The sequence below is a fragment of the Emys orbicularis genome, chromosome 3 (genome assembly GCF_028017835.1).
Source record: "Emys orbicularis isolate rEmyOrb1 chromosome 3, rEmyOrb1.hap1, whole genome shotgun sequence".
NCBI lineage: Eukaryota > Metazoa > Chordata > Testudines > Emydidae > Emys > Emys orbicularis.
In genome coordinates this window covers 3,405,432-3,419,265 of record NC_088685.1, presented here as the reverse complement: position 1 = coordinate 3,419,265, position 13,834 = coordinate 3,405,432, and the positions used below count along the sequence as shown (strand labels likewise).

The window sequence follows — 13,834 nt, the reverse complement described above, 5'->3', positions numbered from 1 at the left end:
GGGCAGGGGCAGGAATGCGAGAGGGTGTATCTGGTTAGGTAGCTCCCTACGCAAGATCCGAGAAGGGGGGAGGTCTCTCGAGGGTCTGTCTATGGCCCCTGCATGGCCTGGTGTCTGGTCTTTAGTGTATTTCTCCAGGGAGGCAGGTGCTGGGGGACTCGCCCAGGGCATCTGGCAGAGATGGGAAGTGCCCTGGTTTGCTATGTCCCTGGTTAATGTGCTAACCACTGGGCCACCCGATCCTGCCCCCCAGGCCGTCGGCTACGCACTGCGAGCCCCACAGGGTCCCAGGTCCCATGCCCGGGCATCCTCGCTCTGTGTGACAGCACCAGGGCTGGGGTGGGGAAAGCTGGGCACCGCCAGGCATCCCGCACGCCGTGGGGGGAGCAGAGGCCTCAGGGCAGTGCCCAGCCCCCTGCCCAGACAGGTTCGCTCTGGTGTTTCAGGCCTGCTCAGCGGTGCTGCCTACGTAATGCTGGCGCCGCTCGCCCCAGGGACGATGGACGCTGCCCAGATCCAGCTGCTCCTCGGGGCACTGCCTGTGCCTAGGCCACTCGTGGGCTCTGCGGGCAACATCACAACCCTGGGCGTCAGCACTGGTGAGCGGCACGTGGGCCCCCGGGGACGGGCAAGGCCCCTCTCAACCCACACACCCAGTGCCTCTCTCTAACCCCTGCCCCCCAAATGGCCTGACCCGCATCAATCCCCCCAGGCCACCTGGCCCGCGTGTGTCCAGCCCCCCAGAATGGCTGATGCATGTCCGTCCCGCCCCACCACCACCTGACCGGCACTCCCGAACATCTTACCCCTGGCCATCCCCTCAGGCCCCCAGACTGGGTGATGCATGTCCGTCCCGCCCCACCACCACCTGACCAGCATCCACACATCCCTGAACATCTGACCCCCAACCACCCCCCAGGCCACCTGACCCGTTTCCATCCGCCCCGCCAACTCCCCACTGCCTGACCTGCACCCATCCCCTGCTGACTCTACTGCCTGCTCCACCCCCTCACAGCCACAGTCAAGTCTCCTGAGTGCGCGTGGGCCTGGCCGATGCCCGGCTGGCAGCCCCGCGGTACGCCCCAGGGTAGGCAGCAATAGCAGAGGGGTCTCTGGGGTGCTCCCGAAAGCCTCTGGCTGGCTCGGCAGCCCCCGGGGGTACCTCACAGCAGGCACCGAGCTGAGCAGGCTCCCACCCGTCCTCACCATCTCCTCTCTCCTCCTGACCTCAGAGTGCGGCCCGGTGCAGGGCGCCAGTCGGGAGTGCCGCTGCCTGCCAGGCTACGAGTGGAACGGCGTCGTCTGCGGCCAGTACGCCGCCTGCGGGACCCTCCTCCTCTCCCCCTGCAGCTGTCTCCGCTGGACGGCCGAGAGCCCCGGATACTGCCAGCCACTGCTCCCCAGCACCACAGGCAAGCTCCCTGCTGCCCTGTGCCCAAGCCTGCCCCAGGGCCAGGCGCCATGAGACCCTTGAGGTGGTGGGTGAAATGATCCCCGAACTCCTGGATTCCCATCTCGCTTTGCCAGCCCGGGGGAGAGCTGACTGATGTGGGGCCTCAGGCCCAATTCTGCATGTGGAACAAGTGGGGGCCCCAAGAAATGAGGCACCCAAGGCAGTGCCATGCTGGCAAGGGGCCTGCTCACCCTCCTGTCCCCTTCTTGCGCTCACGGTGCCCAGCTGCCTCGCTGGGCGCACGGGAGGCTTCCCGGAAGTGCTCCGAGATGCTGGCTTGTGGGTGCGCTGGGCCGGGCTCCGGGAGCCCGTCAGCTCCCAGGCATCCTGCCCGTGTATCTGAAGGCTGCTGTCAGCCCCTAATCCGTGGAGAAGGGGCCTGCTTTGGGCTCACCCGACGGGCGGTGCCCAGCGGGGGCTGCTGTCAGCACCCTGGGCATGATCCCCTGCTTCTCATTTCAGGCACTGCGAGCCCAACGTCGGGCTCCCAGCTAATCCCAGCAGGGGGCGACCTCACCATCTCCTTCAGCCTGGGGGCGGGGGCCACCGAGGTGACATGGTACCTGCTCAGCCCCGACGGGAGCTTGGCAAGGGAGATCCGCAATGGGACTCAGACGATGCTGGTAACCAACGGCTCAGTGGCCGTCCTGAGAGTCAGCTCCATCTCCGCGGACTGGGCAGGTACATCCCCCCACACCCCAGTGGTAGGAACAGTGCGGACAGCAGGGGACTGCGGCTCCCAGGCAGTTCTCACCAAGACCGGCTGCTCTCCCCAGGCCACCTCTGGTCGAGGCAGGCCGGTGACCGGAGCGATCTAGCTCTAACCCCTCCGGGGGGCTGCATTAACTCCTGGGCAGCAGGAGAAGTCACCAAGTCTCCCTAGACTGATCCTTCCACCCCCTGCCCCGGTCCCGCTCTCTGTGAGCCGCTCCTAGCCGGATGAGTTTGACTGTTGCATTCCGCATTAGGGGAGGGCTGGTGGGTCGCAGTGCCCCTGAGTCAGCATGAGTCACTGCGAAGGGGCGTCACTCGGGGATTTCACACGGGCGCGAGGGGCCGGCTTGGAAGCCCCACATCCTCAGCTCTGGTGCAGCACAGGCGGTGCAAGCTCCACCCACCAGCCCTCACCTGGAGGGACACCCCTCCCCCAATGATGGGAGGGGAACTCAGTCCCCTTGGTGGGGCATCCTGCTCCATGGGACAATATTCTCCTGGCGGGAAGCGGAGCTGTCCTGGGATTTTTGCCTCTCCCTTCCACGATGTGTTACCACGTCCTGACACGTCGAATGAAGAGAGGGGTTCTTTAATTGTCCCTTGTGCTGGTTGTAATGCAGCCGGCAGCGACTCGAGAGCGGGGGTACCAACCTCAGGGACACCGTTAGGCACCAGGGCACAAACCCCTGTGAGTTCTGCACTTGGATCTCACCAACCAGTGGGCAAGTGTGAACTCCCCAGGCACGATAACAGCCCTAACATGGAGTCTCAGACAGTCCCCTTGGGTACGCCGACCTGTCTCGCCACCCAGGTGAGCCTGCCTTTGTGATAGATGGTCCCTTACAACAAGGATCACAGCTATATTCAGGTTACTCCCAGTCCCAAAGGACCAGTCACTGACCCCAGGTCAATTGCACCTTAGATCTCACACCAAAGACAAGGCTTGTAGCCAATCCTGTAATCAACTATCTCAAGATTTATTAAATAGGAAAAGGAAACCAGAGAGTCATTTACAAGGTTAAAGCAGGTAAACATAGATACACCAGTGAGTTCCAATCTTACATTTAAAAAGGTAATAGAAGCTTCTATAATCAGCAAACTCTATATGACCTCTAGGGCTAGCCCAGGCTAAGCAGCTGGGGATCTCTCGCTTACGCCTAGTAAACGTGGCCACCCAGCGTCCAAGCAGCATAAAGATCCTGTTCCCTCTTGTTTGGGGATTATATCCCCCTTCTCCCTTGTGCTCTGAGCTGCAAACTCAGATGATGGGAGAAATCCCTTGCATGACTCTGCTTCCCAGGAGGAAGACAAAACAGCCAACGCCGTTGTCCTCTTTAACATCCCACAATAGCCTGCCTGGTGCCAATAGACCTTTCTTGCTGGGCAGGACGTCACACCTTCTGTTGGAGATGAGCACTTCACTCTAGTTATCATCTCTCTCCTGTCTGGTGAGCTGTACAGTCACAGAGACTCACAGTACAACCGCTCAGATATTACCTTACCCTGTGGGCTGCAGATGTTATCAACGAGCTGAATGCAGGCAGCCAGGCACAAGCATTTAATAAAGTCTAAACACATTCTTATAATCTCAGTAGCTGTTTTAACAATACTAACACGCAGCTGAGCCAGACCGACTGCAGCTAGGGATGTGTCAGTGTTCAGTGGACACATGGGGACCATGGCGCGAGCAGGTTTCTGGTCTGCCAGCATCACACTAATCTTGCTGGACCCTGTGAAAATCAGGTCTGTCCCACCCAGAGCAGGGCAAGGGGAGACCCTGTTTGATGTGCACCCTGGGCCTCTTTGCTGAAGCTGCGCAGGCGAGTTAGGGATGATGCAGGCGTCCATTCACCCACTAGGACCCCAGCGCATGAGCCCGCTAAAAGCTGTCAGCCCATCAGTCACGCGCGGGCTGGAACGGAGCAGGAATTCTGCACCAGCCAACAGGCACAGCAGGATTTGCAGGGAGGAAGTATTTCCAGTGGGAAGTGCCGAGGCGGGGATACCAGGAGGCAGAGCGTAACGTCTCAGGTTAGAGCTGAGCCATGCCAATGGGGCTCACGCCCACCCTTGGGCTAAGTCCTCCAAGACAGTTAGCCATCACACGTGCTGAGGACCCTAGTTCTCCACCTCATCCAAAAACGGCAGCACAGCGCTCCCTAGTGCTGACTTGGAATACCATAGACCAGCTCCACTTACTGGTTCACCCACAACACGCCCTGCAGCCGCTGATGCCAAGCCCTGAGCCTGCCTCCTTGGAGGGAGAGAGAGAGATCAGCCCCCCAGGTGGTGATGGCGCTGCAGAGGGTGCCTCTCCCCTGCGCGAGGCAGGCGGGGGGCAGAGCGAGCCAGCCCGTGACTCTGTTCTGGTGTCCGGCAGGGGAGTACCTATGCCAGTACGTCTATGAGAACTCCCAGCTACAGCTCAGGGAGCAGGTCAGCGTCTCGCTGGGCCCCGAAGACATCGTCCAGACCCCGGCCCAGGTGTCCATGAACTGCAGCTCCTCCGGCGGGATTACCCTGCGGTGCTGTATCAGGAACAGAGGCAAAGCCTATCGAGTGTCCTGGGTCCCCGGCTCCAGAGCTCCAGGTGCGTGGGGGGCTGAGTGGGGGGAGTACTGCACACCCCGGGGGGACCCTGGAACTCTAGGAACCTGCCCTGACTCTGGGAGTGGAAGTCATGGGATGGGAATGCAGGACGCACCAGCCTGGCTCTGACCAGTGGCCCAGCTGGTCTAGTATCCTGTTCCCTGGCGTTCCACACGAGCTGGACGCCTCCAACCAGCTGGGCAATGCCGGCCTGTCCTTCCTGGCCCCCGCCGATCAGCTGACGCAGGAGACGTGATGTCTCTTAGCTGAGTTTTCCTAGCTAGGAGCATCACTAGTGCCTATATAAAATGACCCATCAGGCCACAGGCTTTGATTCACCCAGCTCCCGCCAGAGGGTGCCCGATGGGCTGGCTGCATGCTGCCCGAACGAGTATCTCCTCTCGGCATCACCGTGGTGTCTGGTGGTTAGAGCCGGAAAAAGGCCCTTTTCCAGCAGTCCCTGACGTGCTGGGTGGCCTTCCACCGTCACGTATCCCTCGCTCTGTGGCAGAGTCCCCGGCTCTGCACTGCGGCTGAGGCTTAGTCGCACGCAGGGGCCTAATTAACGAACGCGTGTTGGTCAGGTGCTTTGAGGTCAGACACATCCTCTCCGAAACTCCCCCTCTCCACGCTGACTGGCCCTGGCCTCTGCAGCCTCTCGTCACGTCAGCCCGAGCCCATCAGTTGGTGTGCTAGGCCTGCCGTGTCCCTCGCATGTACCTGTGTCTCCTGTTCCCTGTCTCAGCTGACCTGGTGGGTGACACGGACCCGCTCTGCCATTCCCTCCCCCTGGAGACCTGCCCCGCCCAGGACACCCCGTACCAGTGCGTGTTTGAGAGCGAGGGGCTGGGCGCGGCCCAGGCGGTGGTGACGGTGTCTGTAATACAAGGTGAGGAGCGCTAAGTGTGCCACGGGAGTTTGGTTTGTCCTCTCAGCTCCCCAGGGGTCGGGGCTGGGGGCAGCAGCCAAACCACACTGGAGATGGGGTAAAGCCACCCTAGCTCTCAGGGGCCCTCTATGCTTGTGATTCTCTTTGCTCGTACGCGCTACCATAGCGTGAGCATCTCCCAGCTGTGTGTCTGACGGCGGGCACGCGCTACCGTGGCGTGAGCGTCTCCCAGCTGTGGGTCTGACGGCGGGCACGCACTACCGTGGCATTAGCGTCTCCCAGCTGTGGGTCTGACGGCGGGCACGCGCTACCGTGGCGTGATCGTCTCCCAGCTGTGGGTCTGACGGCTGTGACGAACTGGGACTGTTCTTACTGTGATCTGTAAGTGCTGACAGGGGAGTGTGGCTGGGATGGTCTGCGTTGGGGGATGGGAGAATGACTGAAGGGAAATACCTGAGCCTGTAACATGAGAACCCAGGAGGGGGCTGGGGCGAGGTGACACCTTTGCCCGGGAAACTGAACAAAGGCTGTGGGAGGGGTCGCTGAAGGCAGACTCGGGGAAGCTGGCTGGTGAGGTGGCTGGAGGCAGGGAGGGCTCTGACCTCTGGAGGGGGGCTGGGATGCCCGAGGACCCCAAGATGGACCTAACTGAGGGGTATCCTGTTGTCTGTGCCTGCAAGACCGGTCTCGGACTGTATTCCCGTCATCTAAATAAACCTTCTGCTTTACTGGCTGGCTGAGAGTCATGGTGAATCGCAGGAAGCCAGGGGTGCAGGGCCCTGAGTTCCCCCTTACTCCGTGACACGGCGGGCACGCGCTACCGTGGCGTGAGCGTCTCCCAGCTGTGTGTCTGACGGTGGGTAGCACCGGAGACGCGCCGAGGACTTTCCCTGGCGATTGGACCATGCTTGACAGCTCCGATCCTTGGTGTGCACCTGGTTCCCGTTCTTTGCTCCACACCAGTCGATCGTTATTTACCGTGTCATCGTCCCACGCGCTTTGCTCTCACTCTGTCTTCTCCTCCCTCCCTGTTGTCCCAGCTGGGGATCCCTTCTGTCCCAGCAACGACTCGCAAGGCACGTGGACGGCCACCAAGGCGGGGCGGGTGGCCGAGATCTCGTGTCCTGACAACAGAGCTGGGATGGTGCAGAGGAGCTGCTCCGTGGGAGGAGTCTGGGGAGAGGTGATAACCAAGTGCACCAACGGGGAGCTCCTGGCTGGACTGCGCAGTGCTCAGGTGAGTGGAGGCTTCCTGCCATCCTCTTGTTCCTTAGCCCTACGATGCCACACACCCGTCTGCATTTCAGCCTCAGCGCTCGCTCTCCCCAAGGGGAGATTACTCTAGCATTGTCCCGGGGTCACTCCGGATGGAAATGAAGGAACCTCCTTCCCAACGATCCGTGTGTAACCTTTGGGTGGGCTAGAGTTCCCTTCATTGCCCGACTCCAGTGCCTAAAAAACCCCAACTCCCATCGAAAGTAGCTGGAGACCCAGCGTTCAGTCTCTCAGGATTTTCACCGATTGCACAGGGTCAACCTCCCACCTTCAAGTCCCCAAAGGAACTAAAGAAATGAATTTAATTCAATAACTCTATAAAATCTTATGATAAAGAAACAAATCATAATCTAATGTTTACAGCATGACCTGGCTACGTTATAACCACAGACATTATCTTCACAGTGATACAGAAACATCAATAAAGAAAACAAATTCAAATCTGAACTGTTCAGTCCCCTCAGAAACACAGCGAGAAGAAACTGAGCGTTCCCAAAAGCTTAGGCTGAGTTCATCCATGTCTCAGTTAGAGTCTTTGATCACCAAGTCTAGACAGTCTGAGTCTCAAACAGCATCTTCCCTCCACTTGCTTGTCGGGATCTTAAGCTGGAATCCAGGCAGACCCTTCCCCTGCTGAAACCCCTGCTAGCCAGCCAGCGAACTGATTAACCAGCCACTCCGTTACGTGTCTAGATTTAAAGAAAACCCTGCTGCAAAATGCTTCCGAGTTCGGGACACCAGCCGGCTGTCTGCTCCCGGTTCAGCTTCTCCCAGCTCACCCAGGGCACATGGCCCTTTGCAGAGCAGCCGCCCTGACTGCTGCCCTCAGGGACTGACCCCAGCCACCGGGAACCTACTGGAGCAGACCCAAAACTACCACCCCCAATTCCAGGAGCTTCTGGCTGTGGAGTGCTTAATCTGCCTAGCAACAGTGACCCAGACACAGCTCACTCCTACCTCCCCCCAATGGGTCTCTTAAAAAGATATCTCCCTATTAGGCACATGGGTTACACATGAGCTCCTGAGGTTGCCCAATTTCCCAGGGTCTGAATTCTGCCCTAGCTCTTATCCTCATTAGCTCTCACACCCCTTTACTAAAGAGGTCATGATCATTATCTCCATATTACAAATGGGGAAACCGAGGCACGGAGCGTTTGCCCAGGGTCACCTAGCAGCAGAGCCGGGAATAGATGGCTGGTCTCCTGAACCCCAGGCTAGTGGTGTCGATCTAGGCTCTAGCCCATCCTGCCTCTTGGAAAGCCCTTCTGAGTGAGAGCAGATCTTCCAGAGACAGCCAGTCTGATGGCAGCCCGCCGTGTCCCCAGCTGAGTTGTTCTGACGTGAACCACCCTCGCTGTTCAGACTCTCGCTGTTCAGACTTTACAGCCCGACTGGAGCATGAGACAGCACAGCTGCTCCCCGCAGCCTCGGGAGAGAAAAGCCCCAGCAGGGATCCTGATGCTGACCCTTTGCCGGAGTGCAGGAAACGTTCTTGGATGTAGGTAGAGAGCCTGGAAATTCACAGCCGTCCCTTCCAGCATCCCAAAACTCCGTTGCGTCCGTCAGTGCAAAGCATAGTCAGCGGGTTGCCTCTGCTGTTGCAGAAAGGGGCAGGACCGAGACCCCCTGCGGCCCAGACCTCCCTTCCACACCATCCCGTGTAGGGTGACCAGACAGCAAGTGTGAAAAATCGGGACAGGGGGCTGGGGGTGATAGGAGCCTATACAAGAAAAAGACCCAAAAATCGGGACAGTCCCTATAAAATCGGGACGTCTGGTCACCCTACTCCCGTGGGAGCTGAGAAACGGCCACTGACTTCAGCGACTGCACTGGCTCCTCTCCCGCATGGCCGGGGGAGCTGGGTCCCTGCACACCAGGCCCATGGGTTGGATTGGAAGTGGAAGGCTCCGAAACGTCCGTCCCTGAGATCGCCCCAGTGCCCCGGCCTGTTAAATCTCAGTCTCTCCTCCCCCCGCTTTTCACTCTCCAGCTGGTCCTGGCAGGGCTGGGCAACCCCCGGAGCGAGCTGGCGCGGCTGATTGAGTGGCTGAGGGCGGAGACTCAGCCTGGGCGGGGCTCTGTGAGCTCCGCCTCAGACCTGCTGGCTCTAGTGACCACGGTAGACACCATCTCCCGTATTGCCGGGGACGCCGGCCTGCACCTCAGCAGCAGCACCATGGCCGTGAGTACCCGGGACGCGGCGCTGGTCGGCTCGCAGACCCGGCAGGACGTGGGCAGCCCACACTGGGTGGGATTGGCCGGCGGGACGCTGCACATCTGGCACAGGGTGCTGAGGCTGGTGATCAGAGCCGGTTGGGAGAGCTGGCTGCCGGGCACGATGCGCTATGTTCACCAGGACTTCAGACCCCGTTGTGTGGGGCGCTGCACAGACACGGTGTCCCCGACCCCAGGCAGTAGCATTCTTATACGACGCATGGGTTTGGCCCTGGATCATTTTCAGTCTCTGTTTATTTTCAGCATTTGCAAAGCGAGGCCTTGTCCTGCCTCAACGAGGAGACTCAGAGAAGGAAAGGGGGGAGCCAGAAGGAAAGAGAAATGCGGGGGGAGGATGGAGAGAGAAAAGATGAGCTAGACGGGGAGCCCACACAGACCCCCTGCTGGCGTGGTAGACGTCAGAACGTCAGCATTCGCCGGCAAATACCAGAATGATCACAGTCACTGCAGTTATCTCCCGTGCTAAGCGTAGGGGCGGAGCGAGGCATCCCAGACAGGCCATGGCATAAACACTGACACTGTCGCTCCCGGAGGGGGGGGGGGGAGCAGGGAGAGGCCAGCTCTGGGAAATCAGCCCTTGAGGGGACGAGGCCCGTACAACCCAATCCAATGCTGGCAAATGCCGTCTTTGTGCTTGCAGACTTTCCTGGCAGTCGTCAGCCAGATGCTTGACTTCGATCCCCAGGCCCTGTGGGCCAAGGCACAAGCTGACGTGCCCTCTGTGGCCTCCACGTTCCTGCAGTCCATCGAGAACATCACCAGGCGGCCGGTCCCCGCGGACGGCAACTTCAGCTTCATCCTGCCCAATGTCGAGCTCCAAGGGTCCGTGTTCGGTCCGGATTCGCTGACTGACTACAGCAAAACCTTCCACGTGCAGCCCCTGCTCCAAACCTACATCAGCCAGGAAGTGCTGGAGCAGCTGGTGCAGCTGGGGGCCAACGTCACTGTGACCAGCATGGCGCTGAAGACGCTGGGCGGACTCCTGCCTGCGAACTACGGCCCAGGGCTGGGCAGCTCCAGCTACGTCCTCGACAGCCTGCTGTTGTCCAGCAGCATCATGTCCAGCAACGGGAGCGTGAGCCAGGCAGAGATTGCCATGACCTTTGGTCACAGGAACGTGACAGAGGAGGAGGCTGCGGCAGCCTCTGGGGAGGAGAGGCCCCAGTGCGTGTTCTGGGACCATGGCTTGTTCCAAGGGGAAGGAAGCTGGTCCTCCCAGGGATGCCAAACCTCTGGCACAGGCACCACCACCACCACCAAGTGCACCTGCCAGCACCTGACCTCCTTCTCCATCCTCATGTCCATCCATAGCATCACGGATAGCTTTTGGCTGGACTTCCTGAGCCAGTTCGGGGTCTGCGCTTCCATCCTGGCCCTGATCCTCTGCTTGGGGATCTACTACCTGGTCTGGCGGTTGGTGGTCAGGAATAAGATCTCTTACTTCCGCTACATGACTCTGGTCAACATCGCCCTGTCCCTGCTGATGGCCAACGCGTGGTTCCTGGGCTCCACCTGGATGACCCCGAGCCACGAGAACGAGCTCTGCGTGGCTGCCACGTTCTTCACACACTTCTTCTACCTGGCCATGTTCTTCTGGATGCTCGTCCAAGCCCTCATGCTTTTCCACCACCTGGTGTTCGTCTTCCACCAGCTGGCCAGAGCCTCCGTCACGCCTCTCATGGTGACCATCGGGTACCTGTGCCCGCTCCTCATTGCTGCTGCTGACATAGCTGTTTACTACCCCAAGCGGGGCTACGTCCAGGCCACGGCCTGTTGGCTCAATGGGCACAATGGGGCGATTTACGCCTTCTCTGTGCCTGTCCTGGTCATTGTCCTGGTCAACGTGCTGATCCTTTTCGTGGTGGTGATGAAGCTGATGAGGCCGTCGTTGTCCGAGGGACCCAAGGGAGAAGAGAGGAAGACCCTGCTCAGCATTCTCAAAGCCCTGCTCATCCTGACGCCCATCTTCGGCCTGACCTGGGGGCTGGGGGTTATCACCATGACAAGCAAGAGCTCTGAATTGTCCCATTACATGTTCGCCGTCCTGAACTCATTTCAGGTGGGTTATACGACATGGCAATCTGCCACATGTGCAAGACTCGAAATGCCCATTATCTCCTTCCAGCTGTGTGGGGCCCACATCCGGACACAAGGCCTGGGAGCCCGCTAAGGGACAGGCAGCTAGGGACTGCCACGGCACAGGGCCAGCCCAGCCATGTCCCCTTTCTCTCAGCCATGCCCCCTGGAGCTAACCTTGCTGAGCCTCGGAGGTCTCAGAAAACCAGGCTATAGGCTGGGGAATCACTGGACAGTATTTAAGCAGCATGAGGTTAGAACCGATAAGTAAATGCCCTTTATTTCTCTTTCACGCAGGGTGTCTTCATCCTGGTCTTCGGCTGCCTCATGGACAAGAAGGTGAGCTGCTCCTCTTCCCAGCCTTCACCAGTCACTCTTGGCCAAAGACACTTCCAACCAGCCATCAAAAACAACCGCCCTCTTAACAGCATAAGAATGGCCATACCGGGTCAGGCCAATGGTCCATCTCCCGACAGGATAACAGGAGTGACCTTGTGTTCCCTACAGGTGCGGGACGCTCTGCTCGAACGCATCCAGAAAGAGCTCACCTCCGTGGCTACCACCGCTCAGGTGAGTTTGACCCCAGCTCCTGTGTAGTACGCTGCACACCGGCACGGCCAGGAGTTAGCTGTGTTGTGGGCCACCGCGCTTCCCGACTGCTCCCCTTGGGAAGAAGGGAGCAGCAGCCACACAAGGTGCCGCAGGTTCAAGGCAAGGCAGTCGTCCAGGCTGAATAGCAAGAACGTTGATCCTGCTGGAGCTGAGAACAGACTCCCAAGTGAGGGGAGCCGGTGTCATTTACAAGAGACCAGACAATGCCCGGGAGCAGGGCGTGGCGAGATGGGATGAGGTGTAAGCTCACAGGCCTGCTCCACTGCAGGAGTCTCTAGCTCTCCCGAAAGGCTCGGTGAGAGGCAGTAAATGGGATGTGGCTAGAGACAGAGGCGACCGCACTGTGAGCGATCATCAATTTCAGTTCAGGCTCCTCAGCACGTAACGAGGACACGCCCGTTGGGCTAGGTGCTGTGGAGCAGACGTCTGCCCGGGAGGTTGGGTATTTCTCTTGGCTTGCGTGGTCTGGTGGGGATTGTGTTTGGGGACTGTGGGGGGAGGGGGCCAGAGGGCTACTAGCTGCTAGCGGCGTGGGCACTAGCCAGGATTTAGCCTCTTGTCCTTTGATCCTTGAGCGCACTTGTGATCACCCTTCCCCTGCGCGTTAACGAGGGCAGGGCTGGCCTAGGAGAGACTGGCTTGAAAGCCTGATGCTAAGCGACCAAGGGGGGCTAGTGAATGGGGGGCAGCAAACGCGGGGGGGGGTTGAGAGGAAGGTTCTAGGAGGGAGAGCGAAGAAAATCAGAGGCTGCATTGCCAGTGCCCGCACTGCTCCTGACGCCTCCACCTCCACCTGTGTCCAGCCAGGGATACCCCTGCCCAGGCCCTGGCGTGGGTTTGCAGAGACTGTGGCCTGCATTTTCCCCATCACAGAACGCCAGGCTGGCGGGACTGTCCTGTGTGAGAGGTGCCTGCTGGTGGAATCTCCCGGAGGCAGGCAGGAGAGCTGCAGGAGGAGGTGGCCAGGCTGAGGAGCAGCCGTGTGCACGAGGAATTACGGACAGGTGGAAACCGCTAGGGCTGAGGAAGCAATCCTGCTGGCGAGGACAGCCGTAGCACCACCAGGGGAGGAGGAAAGGGCACTGTCACAGGGAGGTCGCTGGCTGCTGGTTACTTCTGGCAGCAAGCAAAGCTCCACCCCTGCTCCCAACCCTCCGTCCATAGAGATAACAAACCGGTATGGCTGCCCTGGCAATGGAGGATGAGGAATCTCCCCCAAAGGGGAGGAGGAGAAGCTCTGTACCTCCAAGCGCCCCACCCCCGTCAGCTGGAGGAGCCCTGAGTGGGCCCCCCCTCGGCTGGAGGATCCCCAGGCTGGCCAGAAGAGCCTGAGCCCACCAAAGCCCTGAACCTCCCCCCCCCCACCTGCCCGGAGGTGCCCCGATCCCCCCTCCCCCAACCTCCCCAAGCCCCCACCCCTCACCCCAATCCAGAGGAGCCCCGGGCCAGCTGCATATGCGCCGCGCCTCCCCTCCCCAGATCCCAAACCGCTCTGGGGAAAAAGTCTCACTCTCCTCCCGAAGAAGCTTTTGATATGCCCCATGCAGGTTCTGGGGCGACTGAGGAGGCGGTATTTGCTACTCAGCTTCCTGGGTTCTTCAGTAATCTCTCTAGAACCCTTGGTGGGATAATACGCATGCCTGGAATATTGGTATAGAAAGGTGCAACTTGCTCAGGAGCGACCGGCAGGGAAAAAAGGGAGGAGGTGTTGCCTTATATGTCAAAGATGTATCCTCTTCCATGGAGGTTGAGATAGAAGTGGGAGACAGACATGTTGAAAGTCTCTGGGTAAGGATGAAAGGGGTAAAAAGGGTGATGTCATGGTAGGAGTCTACTACAGACCATCTAACCAGGTGGAAGAGGTGGATGAGGCTTTTTTTAAACAACTAACAAAATCATCCAAAGCACAGGACTGGGTGGTGATGGGGGACTTCAGCTACCCAGACATCTGTTGGGAAAATAACACAGCAGGGCACAGATTATCCAACAAG

General features: G+C 59.4%; 1 protein-coding gene across 1 annotated transcript; it reads left to right on the top strand.

The window, feature by feature from the left end:
• Positions 1–499: 499 nt before the first annotated feature.
• Positions 500–12,861, top strand: ADGRF3 (adhesion G protein-coupled receptor F3). The gene is made up of 12 exons (XM_065400626.1): positions 500–599; positions 1,233–1,412; positions 1,916–2,134; positions 4,548–4,757; positions 5,502–5,645; positions 6,686–6,882; positions 8,911–9,168; positions 9,796–10,272; positions 10,309–11,214; positions 11,529–11,570; positions 11,739–11,801; positions 12,781–12,861. The coding sequence occupies exons 1-12, from the start codon at positions 500–502 to the stop codon at positions 12,859–12,861; spliced, it is 2,877 nt and encodes a 958-aa protein (XP_065256698.1).
• Positions 12,862–13,834: the final 973 nt, after the last annotated feature.